This window comes from Cygnus atratus, unplaced genomic scaffold (assembly GCF_013377495.2).
Source record: "Cygnus atratus isolate AKBS03 ecotype Queensland, Australia unplaced genomic scaffold, CAtr_DNAZoo_HiC_assembly HiC_scaffold_37, whole genome shotgun sequence".
Taxonomy (NCBI): Eukaryota; Metazoa; Chordata; class Aves; order Anseriformes; family Anatidae; genus Cygnus; species Cygnus atratus.
In genome coordinates, this window is record NW_026109963.1 from 221,900 (window position 1) to 247,535 (window position 25,636).

Genomic DNA, 25,636 nt, shown 5'->3' on the forward strand with positions numbered 1-25,636 from the left:
GAGAGAGCAGTCTGCCTGGTGTAGACCATTGCAGCCCGGCTAGCGGTCAACAGCTGTTAGAGGAGTTGTTCATATGGGCGGGGGCGGAATGTTCTGCCCTCTCTGCCCTCCCTGCTCGCCCTGCCTGCGCTAATTGCCGCACCACTCCCTTCTGACGCGCCACGCCCTGTTTCCTCGCCCTGTTCGCCGCTCTCCTGGTCGCTCACGCTCCCTAGGGGCTGCTTTTGAACAGCCAGGGAGGGAGTTGCTGCTGGCTCCGCCTACGCCTCATCAGCCTCCCTCACGAGGGCTGCCAGGTTCTGGCGGCTCCCTTGAGTGGCCTCGATGCCGGAAAAAAAGCCCTGCCTGTCCCGATCCCCCACTCCACTGCAGAACGCGTCTGCCCCGGAGCCGATCGCCTCGGCAAGTGGCCAATCTGAACCCTCTTACCTCTACAGAATCTTTAATTTCTGCTGGCCAAGCTCCTCTTCCCTCTCCCAAATCTCACATCGTTCCTGTGCAGGCTTTTCCTGACCTTCCCCATATCAGTAATCTTATTGGGTGCAGCTTATTAGTCATTTTACTGGAGCAGCTGTGCTCAGCAGCTCTGCACCACCACAAAAGTGCACTTCCTGCCTACAGGATTAGCTTCCAGAATGGCCCGTATAGATCCAGGGTAACTTTTCCCAGGCCCTCATGCATGCTTCATTTTCCCCCGGGTGTATTGGAGGCAGTAGCCCCCTCTGTGTAGAAAACAGAAAGCAGTCCTGAAGGATGACTTTAGGCCAAAGCTGAAACCTCTGACATGACAACCCCTGTCCAAGACCTCTTCCCCTATGGGGCCTACCAGGTACTTAGGAAGAGTGGATCTCACAAACTATGTGCAAAACAAGTGCCTTCTGCTGCCCTATCACAGACACTGGCAGATGTGAGCCTAAAGGCACTGATCCCAGTCAGGAGTCAAGGGATGACCTGTCAGCTATTTCAGAAAGAGCTCAACTCACAACCCACTTTACAGACATTCCCTTAGGAATGGATTATGAATTTCTGAGGCACCACTGACTTCATAATACCATTCCTACAAAGCACCCCTTTTTGGCCCAAAATCTGACCAGGTATCATAGAATGGCATGGGTTTCAAGGGGCCTTAAAGATTCCAACCCCACTGCCACAGGCAGACATGCCACCCAGTAAATCTGGTTGCTCAAGGCCTCATCTAACCTGTCTTGAAAACCTCCAGGGATGTCCAGCCTCTCTGGACAACCTGTTCCACTGCCTCACCACTTTCTGAGTGAAAAATTTCCTCCTAACCTCTAATCTCAAACCTACCCTCTTTTAGTTTGGAACTATCCCCCCTTGTTCCTGTCATTACCTGATTGAGCAGAGTTGATCTTCTTTATAAGTCCCCTTTAAGTACTGAAAAGCCACAATGTTGGCCAGGTGGAAGTGAGCTGGTTGTGATCCTTCAAGCCCATGGCACTGCTGTTGGACTCCCAGCCTCTCTGACACACAGGAGACAGCTCCTTGCCAATCCTGGGAGGTGCTAGGGCAGGAGGAACCTTGCAGTCAATGCACTACCTTTTTTCTGTCAGAGACCCATAGAACAGGTCACTTCCAATTTGGGTTGGAAGTGATCTTAAAGATCGTCTAGTCAAATTTTCTTCCATGGACAGGGACAATTTCCGTTAGATCAGGTTGCCCAAAGTCACCTGCCAACTGGCCTTGAGCTAGGGCTCACCTTTCTGGGTTAGAAATTAAGCAAAGGTTTGTTGGGAGGATTTGGTGTTCTGCATAGGGTGTCAGGTCTGTGACTGGGGTATGGACAAGCTTTGTGGTTTAAGGTTTTCTTTAGGTCTGCCAAGAAGTTGTCTAGGGTTAAATAAAGCATTTTAATGCTAGTGTTAAGGAACGGGATTAGGGTGAGCAAGAGAGTAAAGGTAAGGGAAAGGGGCTGCGGGCTGAGTTCTGCTTCAAGGGATACTTTGAGGTCAGGTCTTACAGCAGTGGATTTCTGTCAAGGTGTTGGAGTAACATCGAGGTTTAGGGATTAGGGTTACTGGTCAAATAGGGTAAGGGCTTTACATGACTGTTTTAAGTCAGTTTTAAAGCATCATCAACATTACGTGAAACCTCTTACCTCTACAAAGTCATTAATTTCTGCTTTCCAAGTTCCTCTTCCCTCCCCCAAATCTCATTTCTCTGTTGGCCAGGCTTCTCCTGTCATCCTCATATTGGTTATCTTATTGGGATCAGCTTTCTGATGGCTTTCATGATATCAGAGTATCTGTCTCACCTGTCGGCTACTCCATTCCTGAGACAGAAGTGATATTGTAGTCAGAAGGGAAAAGGGCACAAAGTTCTGTAGGAGCATCCTGCACAACGTGCCCATCAGCTCTGCACCACCACAAAAGTGTACATCCTATGTACAAGTTTTGGTTCCAGAATGACTCCTATGGATCCAGGGTAACATTTCGCAGGCCTTCATGCAGGCCTCAGCTCCCCTCAGGCATCCTGGAGGAAGTGGCTGCCCTATGGAAAAGACTGAAAATAGCCCTGAAGTATGGGTTTAGTCAAAAGCTGAAATCTCTAACATGACAACCAGAGGTGCTGCTCTGCAGAGTGAGGGGGCTGTGGTGCCTGGGGCACGGGGGCACTGCAGGGCCATGCTGGGCAGGCTGGGAGGCAGACTCAGCTCATGGGATCACTGCCATTGCCCCAGGGCTGCAAGGAATCACTCACCAGACTCCTTTGCTGGGGCTGCTGCGTGCCCTGGGGCTGCAGAGCTCTCCTCTGCCTGCTCACACCAGATTGAGCACTTGAGCTCTGGTCAGTCCACCTTGGACAGGCTCACGCTCTGTGGGCTCCATTCACTGCTGTCTCCTGGGCTCACACAGCCCCGGCAAAGAAGTCTGGCAAGTGATTTCTTTCAGCCCTGGGGCAATGGCAGTGACATTTCTGTGTTTCTCACAGCCTTCACACAAATCTTTCTCATAGCTATCCCCACTGCCCAGCAGTGCCTCTGAGGTGGGAATAAGTCAACCTTCAGAAGGGCCTTTGGGCTTCCTCAGGTGTGCTGGTGCTTTTTAAGACCTTCCTGGCTCACCACAGAGCTAAGTGGGAGCCTTCTTGTCCATCATGGGGCCCTCTGTTGTCTCTGGCTGGGACGGAGTTACTCTCTGCAGAGCAGCCCCAGTGGTGCTATGTTTTCGATATGTGACTATACTGGATCTGGCTGGGATGGAGTTAACTTTTCCTGCAAAAGCCCACACAGGGCTGTGCTCTGCTCATGTAGCCAGAACAGCAGTGGTATCACTGCAGTGTTTTGTCTACTGCTGGGCAATACTGGCACAGCATCAGGAATCCCTCTAATCCTCTCCCGCTCCCCCCCCACCCCCCAAAGGGCCAGCAGGCTGGGGGTTGGCAAGAGACAGGGAGGGGACATCACCAGGGTCACCAGGGCAGCTGACCTAAAACAACCACAGAGATATTCCATACCATATGATGTCACACTCAGCAATAAAAGGTGGAAAATTGGAAGGAGAGGGGAAAGGTGGGCTCCTGTTATGAAACATCTGTCCTAAAACACGGCTGTGTGTATTGCGGCCCCATTTCAAGGACGTGGTCAAGCATCGCTGTCACAAATAGCGTTTGCTATTTTTTTAAAATAGTTCCTTCACCGGTTCACAGGAGATGGGAATAGACTGCAGCTGAGACCTATGAATTTTTGCTAGCTTCTTTATTGTCTATAGTTACACAGAAAGCCTGGCTTTAGATATACATGAGATGATTGGGAAAAGTAAAGAGATAAATTAACAGGTAGTAGGCTAAGAATGATATTACTTAAATCAAAACCACAACTTGGAGAAAATAGTTATCAAGACAAATAAAATCAAATTACTTTCCTAACTGTTTCTGAAATAAACTGGGAATGTAAAGGCACATTATTAATTCTGAAGAAATATGTATTCAAACAATTTCCTCACTGCATCCTTGAGCTTCTTGTTCCTCATGCTGTAGATGAGGGGGTTCACTGCTGGAGGTACCACGGAGTACAGAAAAGATACCGCAAGGTCCAGGGATGGGGAGGAGATGTAGGGGGGCTTCAGGTAGGCAAACATGATGGTAATGAGAAACAGGGAGACCACAGCCAGGTGAGGGAGGCACATGGAAAAAGCTTTGTGCTTGCCCTGCTCAGAGGGCATCCTCAGCACCGCTCTAAAGATCTGCACATAGGATACCACAATATAAACAAAGCAACCAAGGGCTAAAGAAACACTAAACACAAGTGCCCCAACTTCCCTGAGGTAGGCATCTGAGCAGGAGAGCTTGAGGATCTGAGGGATTTCACAGAAGAACTGGTCCACTGCATTGCCTTGGCAGAGGGGCAGGGAAAATGTATTGGTCGTGTGCAGGACAGCATTGAGAAAGCCACTGCCCCAGGCAGCTGCTGCCATCTTGGCACAAGCTCTGGTGCCCAGGAGGCTCCCGTAGTGCAGGGGCTTGCAGATGGCAATGTAGCGGTCGTAGGCCATGACGGTGAGAAGACAAAACTCAGCTTCAAACAAGAAGGCAAAGACAAAGAGTTGGGTAACACATTCTGCATAGGAGATGGCCCTGTTGTCCCAGAGGGCATTGGCCATGGCTTTGGGCAGAGTGGTGGAGATGCAGCCCAGGTCGAGGAGGGCGAGGTTGAGGAGGAAGAAGTACATGGGGGTGTGGAGGCGGTGTTCGCAGGCTATGGCGGTGAGGATGAGGCCGTTGCCCAGGAGGGCAGCCAGGTAGATGCCCAGGAAGAGCCCGAAGTGCAGGAGCTGCAGCTTCCGCGTGTCTGCGAATGCCAGCAGGAGGAACTCACTCACGGAGCTGCTGTTGGGCATTTGCTGACATTGGACAAGGTTCTCTGTTGATGAGAAGACAGAACAAAGTTAGAACAGACTTTTTAAAAGAAAACCTATTGCAAGTTTTGGAACACCTCCCAGCCCGAGGCTTTCTCTTTGCTGGAGAACCTTTCTTCAGCTCTCTTGCTTGAGCTGTGGCTGGTGCTGGCTGAGAGAGGCACTGGGGGCAGGGGCTGCTGTGGGCTCCAGAGGAGTCCTTCCTGGTGTGCAGCAGGAGGGAAGCAGGAACATGGGGGAAACTCAATGTCAGTCTTCTCTCATCCATGAGCTTTGGAGTGCTGTTGCTCAACTCATCTGACTTCAGAGGAGAACGAAGAGGTTTTTTACTTTTCTTTATTCCACTTGCCCCTGTAATGTACAGGAGAACCATCCCACTCGGTTGTTTCCCAGAAAAGAAACTGGAGACAGCTGAGGGCAGAGAAGCCCCAGAAAAGTGCAGCTGTACAGAATCCTCACCTTGTCTCAGGGTGCCTGAGCAGGATCTCAGCTCTTTACTCCTATCCAGGGGTGCAGAGACCTCACTCCAGCTGTGCACAGACAGACATCGAGCAGCACAGACATGGCCTTAGCATGGAGGTGTCTTCTCCTTGGGGCACCTAGATACCAAAAGGATGCCACAAGGAGGACCCCAGAAAAAATGGTGCCATGCTGCTGCTGAGGGAGGAGGTCCACAGTGAGCCAGATGGGTTGCTGGGGAGCTTCTCCTCATCTGGGCTCTGCCTGCTGTGCTGGCCATGCCTGCCCAAGAGCCCATGGGCTCCAGGGGGCGGAGGAGTCCAGGGAGGGGCTGCTCCAGGGGAAGGCATCTGCACTGCAGGGCACGGCTGCGAGGTGCCCGAATGCCCCCTGCCACGGCATTTCTGGCAACAGCTCCTTCTGGCTGCCTGCCCCTCTCTCTGCTGCCTGCAGCTGTCCCTGCCAGGAGCTGCTGCTCTGTGCCCACCTCTTCTTTCTCCCTGCCCATGCTCACAGACCCCATCCCACGCGGCTGTGCTCAGCGCTGCCCTGCAGCACCCTGCCACCAACAGGGCCCTGCCAAGGGGCACCTCCATGGCTACAGGAGCTATGGGGCAGCTGATAGAGAGCCTGGCACGGCCAGCCAGGGCAGGGTGTTCTGGGCTGACTGGGGGCACCTGGCTTAGGGCACTCCAAGGGGCTTCTGCCAGACTTCCTCACCTCACAGTGCAATCCAGCAGGACTCTCAAAGCCTACTCCACTGCCCACTGCCCTCCCAGAAACAAGACCCACAAGGAGACCCTTTCAGGACCTGCAGCTGCATGGCCCTGCAGCCAGAGACTTACTTTGTCAAGGGCTGTGCAGATTTCTCCTGCAGTCAGCTCTCAGCATGCTCCCACTCCCAACTGCCTCCAACCTCTCTCTCCTCTCCTCTCCCTGTGCCACCTGCAGTCAGAGCCCCCAGCCCTGCTGCGCTATGCAGAGGAGCTGCTCCTGGGCAGAGCTGTCTCTCTGCACCAGGGCCCTCTTGCCAGGAGCTCTCTGTCCCAGGAGCCCGGCCCAGCTCAGCAGCAGAGGCCCAGCCCAAGGCAGTGTAATCACCCCTCTGGTGGCTTTGGTGATGAGCCCACAAACCTCAGGCACTGAGAGACAATTGAAGAAATCTCTTCAAGAAGTCCAAGTCAGATGCAAGTTTTCTGGAGTGTCCCCCTGAGGGCCAGCACTGACATAGCCTCCCTTGGAGCTTGTTAGAGCAGAAATTGGAGGCAATGAGGGCAAGTAGAGAAAGGCAGTGTGAAGGTGTCACTGATGTGTAGGAAAACTGGATGTGTTTCACCAAGCACGAGGGCCAGGCTTTGATTCCCAGCCCCCAGGAAGGGAGATCCTTTCCCTTCATACATTGCTCAGGGCTCTTCCTGGAGTAGCCAGAGATGGGGATTTCTTTCTCTTCATGTCCAGTCTCAACATCCTGAAATCAACTTCGTGGCATTATTTCTGTCTCATGCTGTTTTCCCCTACATAGGAAAACTACAGCATTTCCAAAACCACCCTTCATGCAGTCTCAGCCTACTTTTGCTCTGCTTGGAGCCTCCATGCCAGTGCGCAAGAGAAACCCAGGTCCCTCAGCCTCTCTACACAGGGCAGGTGATTTTGGCCCTGAACCCCACCTTGGCAGAACCTCTCTGGGCACTGTGCTGCACCTCTCCTAAATGAGGAGCTACACACTGGGACACCCATGTGCAAGTGGTGTCACACTGGATCTGAGCTGAGTCTGATAACTCAGATTTTCTTGATGGCCATGCTCCTCATAAGGCAGCTCTTTAGGAAGCTGGCCTGGTTCCTGGAGACATGTCATTAGGGTTACCCAATGATGTTCAAATTACTGAAGAGCTATCATGACTGGCCCGAAAGAAAGAAGAGAAGGTGCCATGCCTTGTTCCCTCCACCAAGTGGATTCATGAGTGTCGTACCAGTAGCACCTCAAATAATATTTATTGGTGCATATTTAGGGAAAGCATCACAAGCCCATATTTGCTTTCCTAGTGGTAACTTAGTAGTTTCTTGCAATATGTAGTTGCTTTACAGGTAGGGATTTGTAGCAATTTTTAATAAAGAGGTTCACGAAAACAGAACAAGGTGTCCGTGTGTACTATGGAATCCTACCAACCTACTACTGCGATCCATGGGCGGGCTGACCCTCATAGGTCCTGACCATTGTTACTGTGATGCCCTTGGAGTGGTCCTCAGAGCTGCAGGAGCAACCACAGACCTGGAGCTTGGTGACAGCCCTTTGCTGCAGAGAACAGACACAACCACAAGGGCTGGACCATTCAGATGCCCCAGTGCCATGAAACAGGCTTTTTTTCTACTCAAGTCTGCTGCTCTCTCACACACAGCCAGGCCTGTGGCTCATCTCCCTGTGGAGGAGGAGGAGACAAAGCTCTGCTTGTGCCCCAGTAAGGGAGGAATATTCCACCTGCGGAAGGGCAGGGCTAGCAGGGAGGTGGCACAGGACAGGCACTGGCCTCTCTCTCTTATTCCCCACCCAGGGAGCATTGAGACTGCAGCTCAGTGTCCGTACTGCCCACAGGTGCCTGCAGTCCTGTATCCTGAGATCCATTTTCTCTCCTTCTGTACGTAACATTTTTACTTTGTTTCTCACAGTTTGGGGCCAGCATTGGTTGCCCTGGTACCTGGCACTGAAAGGCTGTGTCTCACACCGTGTTTTTGTGGTGAGTTTTTCTGATTGTAGCAGCAGAGCAGAAGCTAATTGCTTCTGGAAGACAACTGAAATAGCTTCTTCAGTGCATTCTTGAGCTCCTGGTTCCTCATGCTGTAGATGAGAGGGTTCACTGCCGGAGGCACCACGGAGTACAGAAATGCCACCACAAAGTCCATGTATACGGAGGAGATGGAGGGGGGCTTCACGCAGGCAAACACGATAGTGCTGCCAAACAGGGAGACCACGGCCAGGTGAGGGAGGCACGTGGAAAAGGCTTTGTGCCGGTCCTGCTCAGAGGGCATCCTCAGTACTGCCCTGAAGCACATAGGACAACACAATGAAAACAAAGCAGCCAGCACCTAAACAAAAGTTAAATGCAATACACCCAACTTCCCTGAGGTAGGCATCTGAGCAGGAGAGCTTGAGGATCTGAGGGATTTCACAGAAGAACTGGTCCACAGCATTGCCTTGGCAGAGGGGCAGGGAAAATGTATTGGCCGTGTGCAGGACAGCATTGAGAAAGCCACTGCCCCAGGCAGCTGCTGCTATCTTGGCACAAGCTCTGGTGCCCAGGAGGCTCCCGTAGTGCAGGGGCTTGCAGATGGCAATGTAGCGGTCATAGGCCATGATAATGAGAACATAAAATTCTGCTGTAATCAAGAAGACAAATAGAAAGACCTGGGCAGCACACTGTCCATAGGAGATGGCCCTGGTGTCCCAGAGGGCATTGGTCACGGCTTTGGGCAGAGTGGTGGAGATGCAGCCCAGGTCGAGGAGGGCGAGTTTGAGGAGGAAGAAGTACATGGGGGTGTGGAGGCGGTGGTCGCAGGCTACAGCGGTGAGGATGAGGCCGTTGCCCAGGAGGGCAGCCAGGTAGATGCCCAGGAAGAGCCCAAAGTGCAGGAGCTGCAGCTCCCGCTTGTCTGTGAATGCCAGCAGGAGGAACTCGCTCACAGAGCTGCTGTTGGGCATTTACTGGCTTTGGTCATGGACACTGCCAAATTAGAAAAAAAAATAAAAATAAAAATAGAGTGTTATGAGTAAAGTCTGTGAGCAAAATTCAGTTAATTCCCAATTAAAGCCTTACATTCCCGTTTTCCAAGAGGACCTTTGTTTATCTCCCTGTCTGGAGCCCTGCTTTGTGCTTACTGAGTGTCCTGTACACTGCAGCTGCCTCTGCCCATCAGCTCCCAATGGGCCACCTCTGCTCCATTGGAGGTTCCAAGAGGGAAGGTTCCTAGGAAGTGGCTCCCTCTGTTGAGTGAGGGGTGTTTGGCTGTGTAACTCCGTGTGTGTCTTCCCTGTTCAATACCCAGGAGACAAAATCAGCAGGTGGATCATGCGTGTCTGGCCGGAGAGAACAGGGAGCATCTCCTCCTGCTTCACCCTCCTTGCACATCACTCCCTGTCAGAATCAGACACCACCATCTGCCATGCTGGGCAAGGAAGAGGAGCGGGCATGGGCAGGCAGGGCAGACCCAACCCAGTGCAGAGGCTGCAGTGTTGGTGAGGTAGAGCCTGTCCTCACACCCCTCACACCCCCACGTCTCCTCCCGTCCATGCTCACAGACCCCATCCCACCTGCTGTGTGCCCAGCTCTGCCCTGCAGACACCTCCCAGGGATGGGGCCAGCTCTGGGGACATCTCCCTGTCTGCAGCTCCTAAAGAGCAACTCAGAAAAACCCTGGTGCAGTCTGTAAGCAGAGAGAAGTAAAGGGATATGCTCAGGTTCATCACTAACCTGTTCATGTCTCAATATGCAAGGCAATAGGAAGCTCAGTCACCTGTGCAAACCCAACCACTCTGTTAACATAGAGTCTGCCCCGCAATCAGACCGGGAAAGCACAGGCAGAGACTGCAGAAAGTACCTTCTCTTCGCAGGCAGCCCCTGCCCTGCCCTTCCTCTGTCCAAGCCCCTGGGCTCCCCGGGCAGGCTGAGTGCTGAGCCTGGCAGGCGGCAGAGGCCTTGCCCCAGCACACAGCCCCTGGGGCACAGCAGGGACCCTGCTCTGCACCACAGCCCTGGGCACCCCTGCAGGTGCCCTGCAGCACCTTCTCCTCCACACAGCACAAGCCACGATTGATATCCTGGCAGCTCCTGGCCAGGCAGAGACGTCCCAGATTCAGGAGCTCCTTCCAGAAACCTCCCCTGCACTGTCCTGCAGCCAGAGACTTACCGTGTGCAGAGCTGTGAAGAATTTCTCCTGCACTGAGCTGTCGTCTGCCCGCACCCTCCAGGCTGCCTGGAATCCCTTTCTGCCTGGGTGCCTGCGGTCAGAGCCCCCAGCCCTGCTGCGCTGTGCAGAGGAGCTGCTCCTGGGCACAGCTGTCTCTCTGCACCAGGGCCCTCTTGCCAGGAGCTCTCTCTGTCCCAGGAGCCCGGCCCAGCTCAGCAGCAGAGGCCCAGCCCAAGGCAGTGTAATCACCCCTCTGGTGGCTTTGGTGATGAGCCCACAAACCTCAGGCACTGAGAGACAATTGAAGAAATCTCTTCAAGAAGTCCAAGTCAGATGCAAGTTTTCTGGAGTGTCCCCCTGAGGGCCAGCACTGACATAGCCTCCCTTGGAGCTCGTTAGAGCAGAGCATTGGAGGCAGTGAGGACAAGTAGACAAAGGCAGTGTGAAGGTGTCACTGATGTGTAGGAAAACTGGATGCAGTTCACCAACACAACGGCTAAGCCTTGACTGCCAGCCCCCAGGAAGGGAGATCCTTTCCCTTCACACACTGCTCAGGGCTCTTCCCGGGGCAGTAGGAGATGGGGATGTGCATTGCCAAGTGCAGGAGAATGGTACAACCCCTGCCTGGTTCATGGGTAGGGGTAAGGAGGCAATGAGGCCCTTGTGCTTTAATGATAGGCTGTCTCCTCATGGGTGTCAGTGGCAGAGACAAGAGCCAGAGCCATGGACACAAAGATCACGCTCTTGTTGGGACTTTCAGCCTTTCCAGTGTCCTTCCTCCTCTCCACACCAGGCTGTCCAAGGGACTCACAGACCTGCACCTCTTTCTCTGCTGGCTGTAAACCCTTGACCGTGTGGTGCCACACTGGATCTGAGCTGAGTCTGGTAACTCAGATTTTCTTGATGGCCATGCTCCTCGTAAGGCAGCTCTGTAGGAAGCTGGCTTGGTTCCTGGTGAGCAGGCACCACAGCTCGTATGGCATCCGTCGTGGTGCCGATGCCCTCCTCGCCCTGGGCACTGCTCACTCAGCAGGGTCCCAGTCAGCCCTGATGTGTGGGGTTCCTCTTCCTCCAGTGCAGGACTAGGCTCTTCTTCTTGTAAATGCCAAGACGTTTCTGTAGTCCAAATCCTGCAGTTTCTCAAGGTTCCCCTGGACTGATGCTGCATTATGTCAGGTGTTAATATCTGCAGGCAGATGGCTGACCCTGAGTATGCCGGCTCTCACAAGGTAACAGCAGCAGGAGTTTGCAGGACAGTTTGGCCAATACAGGAGTAAGTAGTTGAATGGAATTGCAGCACAGAATCACAGAAGAGTAGGGGATGGAAGGCTTCCCAATTCCACTTTTTCTGCGCTTCCTTCTCATGCATGCTGTTATTTTGTCTGGAACTGCGTCCTATATACAAAACACTGCACCATACCAGCTAATAGGAAGAAAATCAAGTCTATCCCAGCCAAAACATGGACAATATCCACCCCACATTCCATACCATCTGCATCATGCTCAGCTCCAGTACTTTCCAATTAATCACCACCACCTTTTCTCTTTTGATATACACACAGAGATATCATGCCCTTAGTCTATTGGTGTCTTGGTGTTGGCTAGGATCGAGTTATTTTTCCTCCTAGTAGCTGGTATGATGCTGTGTTTTGGATTTAGCATGAGAAGAATGCTGATTACACGCTGATGGTTTAGTTGTTGCCCAGCAGTGGAGGGCTGGGGGTGCCTGAGAAGCTGGTGGGGACAGAAGCAGGACAGCTGACCCCAAGTGGCCAAAGGGATGTTCCATACCACACGACGTCATGCTGAACAATCAATATGGGGTGGCTGGCCAGGGTAGGGGGTACCACTGCTGCGGGACAGGCAATCATCATCACAATGATCATTATCATCATTGTTTGTGTTATTTGTCTTCCCTTTCTGTCCCATTAATCTGTCTTTATCTCAACCCATGATTTTATTTTTTTTCCCCTCCTCATTCTCTCCTGCATCCGTTGGGGGTGTAGCAGGGTGTGTGTGAGTGAATGGCTGTGTGGTGCTGATCTGCCTGCCGGGTTAAACCACACTCTTTTTGGTGCCCAACATGGAGCACAAAGTTAGAGCCAATGACAGATCTGACCACAGCATGTTAAAAGAAAGCTTTTATAAGCATTAGTTGATTTTAATGGTTGCTGATCACAAAATTGATTTTCTTTTTTTTCTTTTTCTTTTTTTTTTTTAATCTCAGGTCTGTTGTGTTTGATTTCAGAACTGTGTTGTATAGCACATTACTTACTCTATGTCTTCCCTGTCATGCTGTTTATCTTTTCTGATGTCTGGTTTAAGTTTATTCTTTTGATGTATTGTGTAACCCTGGCTTATGATATGATAAAAATCCTGGTCATGAAACTAATCTGGTACTTGTACTCAGCACTGCCATTACCTCCATACCTTGGGAACCATCTCTCAGAAACTATTAAGAATTACACTCTTAACCTTTTCTCCTCAAGCAACCAAGCCACAGGGGAGACAAGGCGAGGTCACTTTTCCCCACTTATTCACTCTCCCTTTCTCCTTCACCTCCACCTTCTCCTCCAGGCTAATTACAATAGCTCTTCAAAGCTTTGAATATCCTTGGGATGGTCAAACCAGCATGTTCCTATTGTTACATCTCCTAAATATGATTCAGGTTTTCTTTAAGTTTAAACAACTACTTAAGCATGCCATCCAGAGATCTGTCCAGAGGCAGGAGAGTTAGGCGTGGCAGAGAGTGTGAGAGGATATGGGCAGGCACCTAGAGCAGTGGGCACCTCCAGTGCTTTGGAACTTCACCTCTGAGAATGTGCAGAATCCTAAAAAAAACTGTGAAATGCTTGAAAACTCTGTGTCATCACCCTGGCAATTGCAAAGAGACACAAATCACTGCAATGTGCTGGGGCTTGACCTATGCTTAACAAGCCACAGTCAACACCTCTCCAACCCCTGTGGCTTTTCCTGCAGGCATACGCCAGCCCCTGTGACAGGCCCATCAGCCACTCCAACCCTCACAAAGGGCCCAGCAGCCACTCCAAACACTGCAACAGGCCCTGCAGGCACTCCAGCTCCTGAGATGGGCCTAAATTTAAGCCGACCCCTGTGACAGACCCTATAGCCACTCCAAAACCTGCGATAGGCCCTACAGCCACTCCAACTCCTCTGAAAGGCCCTGCAGCCAGAACAACTCCTGTGATGGGCCCTGCAGCCACTCCAGCCCCTATGATGGGCCCCATGGCTGGGCCAGAGAACCAACCTGTGTCAGTGTCGGTTGCCTCTACATGCAAGAAAATACAATGGATGTGAAAGTCAGTTTTTCTTTAGAAAGGAAAGAAACTCCTACCCAGACAAGAAAGGAGGAAGAAGAAGATGAGGCAGGTTTCACCAAGTAAGGGCTATAATGGAAGTAGGAGGACAAAGAAGAAGAGATGATATAAGCATCAGAAACCAGGGATCCCTATCTCAGGGTAATCTACAAGATGTGGGAAAAGATTTTAGCCATCATCTTGGTGAGCACATTGTCACTTGGCTGCTCCAGTGCTGGGAGAAAGAGGCCAATAGCCTGGAATTAGAGGGCAGGGAAGACAAGCAGCTGGGATCCCCCTCTAGGGACGGGGTGATTGACACAGCCATTGGGAAAGGGCACAAGGAACTTACTCCTGTTAGGCATGAAGGAAAGGTATCCCTTCAAGAAAGATCTTGTATGTCAACCAGGAAGGTGGACCAACATGCAGAGGGGTATCCAGTACCGGAGGGAATTAGCCATGCTGAAGGCAATTAGTAGAAACCTAGACCATGAACAGGTATCCAGAGATCCAGATGAAGTCAAGTACACATGACCCATGTGGCAGACGTTTGTACAGGGTGCACCATCATCCTATGCCAACTCATTGGCTAAAATGAGCTGGACAGACCAAGAGGAACCCACAGGGGGTGAATCAGCTAGCCAACTCTGACAGTATGGAGAAAGTCTCTCTTCTTCCCTATGGACCTGCATCTCATTTATGGAGAAACTGTCCGAATAGGTCCAACAAATACAAGAGAATACATCTTCCTCCCCACCTGTACGAACCAATATCTCAGCTGTCAGGCGTAAGCGTCCCGCTGCTCAAGAAAGTTGATATAGTAGTATACCACGTGCAACCCTGTGGTTTGAACTGTGCGACCATGGAAAGGCTATGAGAAAGTGGGATGCAAATATCTACCTCCATCCTAGAGGCATGGATACATGAAGCACAAGGAAAAACATTGGCAAAAAGTGGTTCTTCTGAGAAAATTGCTGCTCCATTTACTAGTGGGCAGTCCTCCAAACAGAGTAATGAATACTATGAGCAGGACTAGAGGGGCCCAGCCTCAAGCCAGAGGGAAGAAGTGGGCAATTGGGTGTATTGGACTTTGAGGATTCCATGACCTAGCACATCAGACCCACAGAAGATACAAGGCTCTAGTGGACACTGGTGAACAGTGTACTCTAATGCCATCAAGCTATAAAGGGCCAGAACCCATCTGTATTTCTGGAATGACAGAGGGATCCCAGCAGTTAACTGTATTGGAGGCTGAAGTGAGTCTAATGGGAAAGAGTGGCAAAAGTACTCCATTGAGACTGGCCAGAAGGCTCCCTAAAACCTTGGCTTCAGGAGAGGGTACTTCAAAGACCCAAAAGTTTTCCGGTGGGCTTTGGCATAGCTGCCTTGGAGACGGAGGACAGTAAACAGTTGTCTACCTTGCCCACTCACTCACAGGACCTTTCTGCTGTGGAGGTGCTGATGGCCAATGAACAGCAGGTGCCAATCACTACCACAGCAGTGCACCTGAGGCAGCATTGCACTAACAGAGACTCCCTGATTCCCATGCATGAGCTGGTTCATTGAGTGGAGAGCCAAGGAGTGATCAGCAAGACTCGCTCACATTTTAATAGTCCCATATGCCCATTGTGGAAGTCTAATGCCGAGAGGAAGCTAACGGTGGACTTTTGTGGCCTGAATGAAGTCACAACACTGCTGAGTGCTGCTGAGCTGGGCATGCTAGAACTTCGTTAAACATGAACTGGAGGCAAAGTCAACCAAGTGATATGCCACAATGGATATCACTAATGCATTTTTCTCCATCCCTTTGGCAGAAGTGTGAAGGCCACAGTTTGCTTTCACTTCAGGGGTGTCCAGTCCACATGGAATTGACTGCCCCAGGGATGGAAACACAGCCCTGACTTTTGCCATGGACTGATACAGAGTGCTCTGGACCAGGGGGAAGCTCCTGAACACCTTCAGTACATTGATGGCATCATTGAGTGGGGTAACACAGCAGAAGTATTTGAGAAAGGGGAAAAAGTAGTTCAAATCCTTCTGAAAGATGGTTTTGTTGTAAACAAAGTAAGGTTAAGAGACCTGCAGAGGAGATCCTGATGCAGGCTGGGAAGAGTCAGGAGACAACTGCCTGGGGACAGGCTGGGCATCAGTCAGTGGGTGGTGAGCAATTGCCTTGAGCATCACTTTCTTTGTACATCTAATTATTATTATTATTATTATTATTATTATTATTATTATTAATCATAAATTATATAATTATCATTATTATTGTTATTTTCTTTTCCTTTTCTGACCTGTTAAACAGTCTTTATCTCAACACACAAGCTTTTACGTTCTTTTGTTCCTGTTTCTCTCTCCCCATACCAGGAGTGGTGTTGAGAGAACAGCTGTGTGGTGCTGAGCTGAGAGACGGATTAAACCACAACATCAGGTTTGACAACCACAGTCTAATAGCAGAAATCACACTTATGGAATCAGCCTCTGACATCTACAGAGAGAAGCTGTTGGTGATGACTTCAGCCTCCTTCAAACACCACACCCCAGCAGAGACCCTGCTGCCTTCAGGAGCTGTCAGGCTGAGGCCTTGGGGATACCTCGAGGGAGCCCAATGGCACAGAGCAAGCGATGCCATGGTTGGGTGCTGTGCTGCTGAGCTGGGCCGGGCTCCTGGGCCCAAGGGGAGCTCGTAGCAAGCGGGCAGCACTGCAGAGAGACAGCTCTGCCCAGGAGCAGCTCCTCTGCACAGCGCAGCAGGGCTGGGGGCTCTGACCGCAGGTGGCACAGGGAGAGGAGAGAAGGAGAGAGGGCTTGGAGGCAGTGAGGAGTGCAACAACAGAGGGCAGCGTGTGGCAGGACAGATCTGCAGACTCTTTGACACCGTGAGTCTCTGGCAGCAGGGCAATGCAGGTGCAGTTGCCAAAGGGGTCTTCTACAGCTGGCACATCCGATGCCTGATAGCATCTGTCAGGATGGGTCTCACTCTACCTGTAATGTGGAGTAGAAGATGTTTTAGAGAATGACATTTATGATGGGGCATTTCAAGAGGAAGACCAAGGCTTGGTTTATCTGAAACAGAAGGCTTTTTTGGATCCTGTGCTTTCAGATTCTTGGTGTGGAGGGGAGGCAGGTTTCATGACAATGGATTGTCTGGATTGTACAGGAGACTGAGACTCCAAGAGTATTGCAGTGAGAGATCAATATGGCAGCAATGAACTTGATAAAGCCCCTTCGGGCACCTCAGCCTAAAGACTGAAACAACAACATGTTTGTGGTCTCCTCAGGGCTTATCAGACCTTTAGGAGCTGCAACCCCTGTAATGTCCATGGACAGTGCCCTGTACTCAGGAAGCACACAGCTTATGGGATGGGGTCTGTGAGCAAGGACATGAAAGATTCATGGGGATAGAGATCCTGCTTCCTTCAGGGACATAGGAAGGCAGTAGAGGTATGGGTAGGGCAGGCAGTGAGAGGGAGCTGCTGCCAGAAATGCTGTGCGAGGGAGGGCTTAGGCACCTCCCTGCCATCCCCTGCAGCGCAGGAGCCTTCCCTGGGACACCCCCTGATCTCCTCCCTCACCAGCAGAGCTTCTGCCCTCAAGCCCCCGCTGTCCCCAGCAGGAGCTGCCTCCTCTGCAGGTAGAGCTGCAGCACAGGAGGGTCTGCTGAGTGTCCGTCTGTCCCTCCCTGGCCTTGCCTCCCCTGGCAGCAGCACGCTGGCATTCCTCCTGGCTTCTCCACCTGGCCATGCTGCTGCTGGTCTTGTTTCCAGGCTGGCTGGGGATGGGGGTTTCACATGCCCATGGAGTGAGCCCTCGGTGTGCTTGGGGGAAGGGGAGTAGGGGGACAGGGTCTGGAGATGTGCACTTTGAGCCTGGATTCCTCTACTCTAAGCAGTGTCCTGGTTATTTTCAGGTGAACAAGTGCATGTAGTTCTCTTGCAGCTCAAAGAGATGCCAAGAGAAGAGACCAGCCTTTATGGACACACTGGCTGTCCCCTCTGAAGGATATTCTGCCCTACAGGGAGCATCCCTTTCTCTCTGAGGATCCACAAGGTTATACCTGGAGTGCAGCAGGAAGGAAAACATACAAAAAAGAAATATACAAAAAAGAAAACCCTGCAGTCCTGCTTCCTTTTGGGTGAATTGGGAGCAAAAATGTGGATAATCACATCATATCAGGATAATCTGGGATTACCCTATATTTCTCTTTACCTGTTACTGAAGGGCAGGACTGACTCCTGCATTACCCAAGCAGAGTACTCTGCTCCCAGGGACACCCTCAGGCAGAATCAGACAGAACTCATGAAAGGGACTTGCCATATGTGTGCTTAAATTAGTCCTTGTCAGATAATTCTGCTGTATTTTCTTACTGCCTTTTTCCTCCATGGGCAGGACCCCATGGCCAGAACCAGCAGATGCCCAACAGCAGCTCTGTGAGTGAGTTCCTCCTGCTGGCATTCGCAGACAAGTGGGAGCTGCAGCTCCTGCACTTCGGGCTCTTCCTGGGCATCTACCTGGCTGCCCTCCTGGGCAACGGCCTCATCCTCACTGCCGTAGCCTGCGACCACCGCCTCCACACCCCCATGTACTTCTTCCTCCTCAACCTCGCCCTCCTCGACCTGGGCTGCATCTCCACCACTCTGCCCAAAGCCATGGCCAATGCCCTCTGGGACAACAGGGCCATCTCCTATCAGGGATGTACTGCACAGGTCTTTCTCTTTCTCTTCTTTATCACAGCAGAGTATTGCCTCCTTACTGTCATGGCCTACGACCGCTACATTGCCATCTGCAAGCCCCTGCACTACGGGAGCTTCCTGGGAACCAGAGCTTGTGCCCAGATGGCAGCAGCTGCCTGGGGCAGTGGCTTTCTCAATGCTGTCCTGCACACGACCAATACATTTTCCCTGCCCCTCTGCCAAGGCAATGCAGTGGACCAGTTCTTCTGTGAAGTCCCCCAGATCCTCAAGCTCTCCTGCTCAGATGCCTACCTCAGGGAAGTTGGGGCACTTGTATTTAGTTTTTCTTTAGCATTTGGTTGTTTTGTTTTCATTGTGTTGTCCTATGTGCAGATCTTCAGAGCCGTGCTGAGGATGCCCTCTGAGCAGGGCCAGCACAAAGCCTTTTCCACGTGCCTCCCTCACCTGGCCGTGGTCTCCCTGTTTATCAGCACTGCCATGTTTGCTTACCTGAAACCGCCCTCCATGTCTTCCCCATTGCTGGACCTGCTGGTGTCACTTCTGTACTCGGTGGTGCCTCCAGCAGTGAACCCCCTCATCTACAGCATGAGGAACCAGGAGCTCAAGGATGCCTTGTGGAAATTGATGACTAGATGTGTTTCAGAAGAATAAGTGGCCAGTCTGCTTCTGCAGATGAGTCATAATGTCACTTATTATAAGAACAGCCTATATTCTATTTCCTTGTGTGTGTGTGTTTCTGTGCAATTTTATTACTGGTTTTCCTTAGTTTTAGTTCGGTTAATGTTGCCCAAGAAAATGATATTATTCATCCCAATTCCACTTCAGTATGTATGTTTTGAATCGAGCTAAGTAACTATACAAAAGGAGCCTGTCTGTCTGTGAACTTAAACAAAAGCTTCTCGCTCTGTCCTGCCAGCAGGCAGGCACAGGGTGCAGCAGGAGCTGGGAGGGGACAGACCCAGGACAGCTGACCCAAACTGGCCAAAGGGGTATTCCATACCATCTGACGTCATGCTGAACAATTAATTAATTATCAATGGGGGGGCTGGCCGGGGTGGGGAGGACTGGCTGCTCAGGGATAGGCTAGGCATTGGTGAGTGGGTGGTGAGCAATTGCCTTGTGCATCACTTGTTTCGTACACATTATATTATTATTATTATTATTATTATTATTATTATTATTATTATCCTTTCTTTCCTGTCATAATAAACCCTTTCTCTTTATCTCACCCCAAAGGTTTTCATTTCTTTCTAATTCTCTCCCCCCATCCTAGAGAGGGAGGGGGAAGGGTGAGCAAACCTCTACAATGATTTCATAGAGGCAAGAGGCTTCAGGTAATGTTGATGCTGCCTTAAACTGAATTAAAACATTGATGTAAGGCCATTACCCAATTTTAAACAGTAACCTTAATCCCTAAACCTAAATGCTACTCTAACACCCTGACAGGAATCCACTATTCTAATGCTTGAACTCAAAGTATTCCATGAAGCAAAACTCAGCCCATAGCCCTTTCTCTTGCCTTTACTCTTGTGCTCAACCTAATCCCTGCCGTACCAACACTAGCATTAAAATGCTCTATTAAATCTAGACTTCTAGGCAGACGTAAAATGAAAAACTGCTCCACAAAGCTTGCCCATAACCTAACCACAGACCTGACACCCTAAGCAGAACAACAATTTGCTAAATTTCTAACCCAGAAAAGTGAGCCCTAGTCCCTAGGGGACTAGAGAGGTCAGCTCTGCCTCAGGATCTCCTGATCCAGCAGGAGGAATGTGACTGTGAAAGTGACTGTGAGGTCACTTGTCTCTCTGCAGTTGATAGGGCAGCAGCAGGAACATGTCATGGAAAGGGACTGTGAGCTCACTTCTGTCTGAAGTAGCTGACAGGTCACCCTTGACTTCTCCCTGGGATCTGTACTTTTTGGCTGACATCTGCCAGTGGCCCTGGTAGGACAGCAGAAGGCACCTGGTTGGCATGCTGACTGTGGGATCCCCTCTGCCTACGTACCCAGGACAACCCAGACAGAAAGAAGGCCCCAAAATGGGTTGTCCTGTCCCTCCTGCTTGATCACATGACTGGAGTGCAGGAGGCACAAGGCTTGGGTGTGTCTAGCCAAGAAGCTGCAAGGCCAGCAGCAGGCCCATGTCTTGGAAGATGCAGGTGAGGTGACTTCTGTCTGGTTGGCTGACAGGCTGCAAGAAGGCTTATGGGTTGGGATGCCTACTTTAGGAGAGGTTTCCACCCTGATGGAGCTTTCTGTGGTAGTAGGAAAGAGCAGGAGAAAAAACTTCCACAAAAGTGTACCTTGGAAGGTTTGCATTGGCCACGAGGAGGAAGAAATATCCCTCAAAGGTCAGTGCTGTGGTGCCAGAGGTCACCCAAAGAGTGTCTTTGATCAGACTATGGCTTTGTGTTTCAAGGAACAGCTGGTGAGGGTTGATGAGACATGGGTGAGATGATGGAAAGTCTGGGATGACAGCAAGGTGGTGAACAGAGATGGGTGTCTGCAGTCTTCAAGGAAATAGGGCAAAGTGTGGGACAGCATAGGAAAGCCTGCAGAGGAGAAGGCCGAGGGTGCTGGCAAGAATGGAAAGCCCAAACAGCCCTTACATTTTTGTTCCCTTGGCTAGAGTTTATGAGGAGACAAGATATATTCATTGCAATGGATCCTCATTGCTTCCTTGACACCCTGTGCAGGGGTGGGGAGGTGTCATACCAGTGTTCTTCTCATGGCATCACACTGCCCACCACATCATACAGACTCCAAGACTAGCCCTGAGCCAGACAATGGGGGTGCAGGATCTCCCCTCCCAGTGGCTGGGGTCAGTCCTTGACCCTTCTGCTTCACCAAAACAAACCAAGACATTTCTCAGCACAGTGCCGTTGCCTGTCTGTAACCATGGCCTCCAAGTTATCTGCCCTAACAAGTCCCTGGGGAGGATTTGTTAATAACAGCCCTCAGTGGGGCCATTAATACTCCAAGTCACTTCAACTTTTCCTTCTGACTTTACCTTCTCAAGTGGTTACATCGTTGTCCTCTCAGTGCCTGAGCTTCATAGACTGAGCATCAAAATACACCGTGGAACTCATTATAATGTAGAAAGTCCTAAGCAGCCATATCTCTCCCATAGTTTTCTTCAAGTCTTCAAGACTTGTACAGCTAATTGGAGAGCTTTCATGTTGTAGTTAAGAATGAAGATTTCAAAAAGCACCTAATAAAAATCTTTTCTCATCTTAAAGGATGCATTTAGTTGAATTTCGGTTTGGAGTATTACTCTCCTGTTGATATTGATCCAGGGTATCTCCTTTGGAGACCTGCATAGGGAGGAAAAGCAGACTCTTGAGGTCTGACACTGCATGGACAACCTTGCTCCTCACCACCCCAGCCCTGACATTTCTCATTGGTGCCTCCATCACTTTTCCTTACACCAGACTTTGGCACAGAAGTCTGCATCTGAATGTTACAGCTCCTTGTCACCAGCTCTCACCTGCTTTCCTTAGAGACCTGGATGCACACAGGTGCAGAAGGGTTTCTTCTTATTTCAAAACAAACAACAGGAAAACATGCTGCAATTTTCCAAAAGCAAAGCAAGCTCCTCATCTTGTATGCCTCCTGTGAGGTTTACCTTCCCAAAAGGTTGACTGTACAAGAAGTCTGATAGACCGGAAAGTATAAGTATTAGGATTAGAATTAATCCTTATGATATTAATTCAATGATAAATGATGATGAGCTTTCTAAGGACACAATTAGACAGACTGCAGATAGATGGGCAAGCTTCAACTCCCTGAAGCTCAAAGCAGCAACTGGGTTGGTGAGGGCGGTCTGAGTGATCCAAGAGTAAGGGGAGGGCAAGCCAGGAGAACCATGGGAAGTCCATAGGTCCGGACAGGCAGCTGGAAAGGGGACATTCAGCATGGTAGATTAATGAAGACAGGTTTTGTACCTCGAAGATGAGGGAGCACACCATGATAAACAAAGCAATGAAAAAGCAAGTACAGGTGAACATCAGAATTTCCTTCTCCTACAATGACCATAGATCCTGAAAATTCACATTTCTTCATGACAGAAATTACACACTCTGACATTTTATGGAGGGATTGAGTCATCTGAGATGACGAGTAAATGCTTTCTTTGTTAAGTACTGTGGAAATTACTGGGTATTCAGGCAGAGCTTTGCTGTCAGACCATAAGCAACCAGTGCCACCTCCAGAGGCCCCAGTGCATCTAAAGTAATTCCCTAGACTGGCAGCTGTCAGAACGAACCTTCAAGAGATCTGAGCCCTTCGGGGGATTCAGATGGAGCCAGGTGCAGTTCCCAGGGCACATTCACTGTCAGCAGTGGTCTTTGTCCCTGTAACTTCAGCCCAGCCCAGCACACTGAAACCCGGTCAAAGACAAACCCCTTCTTCAGCAGGTTCTTGGGACTGACCTGAAGTTGAAATGGCCACTGGGAACACAAGATACTCTTCCTTATTCCTAGTAGACTCCTGAACATCCATTAAACTGCTTGAGTCATCTGTGGCAAATTCTAGCTGAAAGACTCAAGAACAGGACATTTCAAATGGCTGAGGCAGAACACATCAGCTTGCCCCACTTTGGGAAACCATCCCCTTCCAACTACGGGTATGAAAGTGAAAAATGTGAAATGACCTGTCAGGTCAATACACAGAGTAATGGAAAGTCATAGGTATTGTGCTGCAGTGGCAGAAGGCAAAAAGCACTGCATTGTGTCTCAGACTGATCAAGGAGATCTAATCTAGTTCATTCGTGAGATAAAATAAGTACTCTAAGCTGAGTGAAGGATGTTAAGTTGTGGTCTAAAATGAAGAAGGATGTTGATCACTGGTGAAGGAATTCTCTTTTTATGGCATCACAAATGTGCTTTACACAAGCACCGTAACACCTAAACATAATGTCCCACCCTGTCTCTCTCATCCCATGGGGCAGGGGAGAGGGAGCTGACAGCCAAGGGACACATTTGGGTGTGGAAGGTGGGGCCCAGCAAAGACAAGGATTCAAGGAAGTGCAGTGGTGTGGTGGTTTTACTCAGGTGGGCAGCCGAGTTCCTCCACAGCTGCTCTCTCACTCCCCCTTCTCAAATGAGGAGAAAATACGACACAAAGTGCTCAAGGCTTGAGATAAGGACAGGGAGATCACTCAACAATTATCATAATGGGCAAAACAGACTCAGGGTAGGGAGACAGTAAGATTTACTGCCTATTACTAACAAGCTAGAAAAGTGAGCAACAAACGAAAGAAACCAAAAACGCCTTCCCCCTATCCACCCTCCTCCCCCTAAGCGGCGCAGGGGAATGGGAGACTGGGGGCTGCGGTCTGTCTATAGCACTTTGTCTCCGCCGCTCCTTCTCGGTCACTGTCTTCCCCTGATCCATGTGGGGTCCCTCCCACAGGATGCCATCCTTCCCAAACTGATCCTGTGTGGGCTTCCCATAGGCAGCAGCTCTTCAAGAACTGCTCCAGATATGGGTCCGTACCACGGGGTCCATCCATCAGGAGCAAACTGCTCCAACCTGGGTCCCCCACGGGCAACAGCTCCTGCCAGGTCACCTGCTCCTGCATGGGCTCCTCTCCACAGGCTACAGGTCCGGCCCAGAATCTGCTCCGGAAGGGGTCCTCCACACGCCTCAGCCTTCTTCAGTGCAGGTCCACCTGCTCCATTGTGGTCTCCTCCACGGGCTGCAGCGTGGAACCCTGCTCCACCGTGGTACTCCATGGGCTGCAGGGGGACAGCTTGCTTCACCATAGGCCTCAGGACCTCACCACAGGCCACAGGGGACTTCTGCTCAAGTGCCTGGAGCATCTCCTCTCCCTCCTTCTTCACTGACCTTGGTGTCTGCAAGGCTCTTTCTCACTCCTCTTTCTCCCAGCTGCTGTTCCCCAGGAGTTTTGTTTTGTTTTGTTTTGTTCTGTTTTTCCATTCTTAAATATGCTCTCACAGAGGTGCAAACAATGTCACTTATTAGCTCAGCTCTGGCCAGTGGTGGGGCCCTTGTCTAACATGGGGTAGTTCTGGATTCTTCTCACAGAAGCCACTCCTATGGCCCCACGCTACCAAAACCTTGCTATGTAAACCCACTACAAGGTTCTGTGCGGGACCTCCTCACCCACAAGGAGGGGCTGATGGGGAATATGAAACTCAAGGGCAGCCTTGGCTGTGGTGACTATGAGATGGTGCATTTTGGGATCCTGAGGACAGCAAGGAGGGAGCACAGCAAGCTCTCTGTCCTAGACTTTGGAAGAGCAGACTTTGGCTCCTTCAGTGATCTGTTTGGTAGAGTACCATGGGACAGAGCCCCGGGGAGAAGAGGAGCCCAAGAAAGCTGCTTAATATTCAAGGATCACCTCCTCCAAACTCAGGATTGATGCATCCCAACAAAGAGAAATTTGGGCAAAAATGGCAGGAGGCCTGCACGGATGAACAAGGAGCTCCCGGACAAACTCAAGCAGAAAAATGAGGTGTACAGAGAGTGGAAGCAAGGAGGAGGGACAAGCCTAGGAGGGACACAGAGACATTGTCTGAGCAGCCAGGGATTAGCTTAGGAAAGCCAAAGCCCTGTTAGAATTAAATTTGGCCAGGGACATCAGGGGCAACAAGAAAGGCTTCTATAGGTACATCTATGATAAAAGGAAGACTAAGGAAACTGTGGACCCTCTCTGGAAGGAAACGTGAGACCTGGTTACCCAGGATATGGAGAAGACTGATGTACTCAATGACTTTTGTGGTTCAGTCTTCACTGGCAAGAATTCTAGCCACATAGCCCAAGCCCCAGCAGACAAAGGCAGGGACAGGCAAAATGAAGAACTGCCCACATTAGGAGAAGATCAGGCACAAGACCAGCTAAGGAACCTGAAGGTGAACAAGTGAGACCTGATGAGATACATCCATGGGTCCTGAGGGAACTGGGGGATGTAGTTGCTAAGCCACTATCCATCATATTTGAGAAGTCATGGCAGTCTAGTGAAGTTCCCGCTGCCTGGAAGAGGGGAAACATAACCCCCATTCTTAAAAAAGGAAAAAAGGAAGAAAAGGGAAAAGGGAAAACAAAGGGGAACTACAGACCAGTCAGTCTTCCCTTTGTGCCTGGTGAGATCATGGAGATCCTCCTGGAAACTCTGCTAAGGCACATGGAAAATAAGGAGGTGGTTGGTGATGGCCTACATGGCTTCACTCAGGGCAGATGGTGCCTGACAGATCTCGTGGCCTTATACAATGGGGTTACAGCGTTGATGGATAGGGGAAGAACAACTGATGTCATCTACTTGGACATGTGCGAAGCATTTGACACTGTGCCCTGTAATGTCCTGGTCTCTGATTTGGAAAGGCATGGATTTGATGGATGCACCGCTTGGTGGATAAGGAATTGGCTGGA

The 25,636-nt window shown here is 50.6% G+C and overlaps 2 protein-coding genes across 2 annotated transcripts; one reads left to right on the forward strand and one right to left on the reverse strand.

Annotated features, from left to right (window-relative positions):
* Nucleotides 1-3,923: 3,923 nt before the first annotated feature.
* Nucleotides 3,924-4,856, reverse strand: LOC118260753 (olfactory receptor 14C36-like). The gene has a single exon (XM_035571214.1). It carries the CDS (start codon nt 4,854-4,856, stop codon nt 3,924-3,926), a length of 933 nt encoding a protein of 310 aa, XP_035427107.1.
* A 13,105-nt stretch (nt 4,857-17,961) lies between these two features.
* LOC118260772 (olfactory receptor 14C36-like) lies at nt 17,962-18,894 on the forward strand. The gene has a single exon (XM_035571230.1). The coding sequence runs from the start codon at nt 17,962-17,964 to the stop codon at nt 18,892-18,894; it is 933 nt and encodes a 310-aa protein (XP_035427123.1).
* Nucleotides 18,895-25,636: the final 6,742 nt, after the last annotated feature.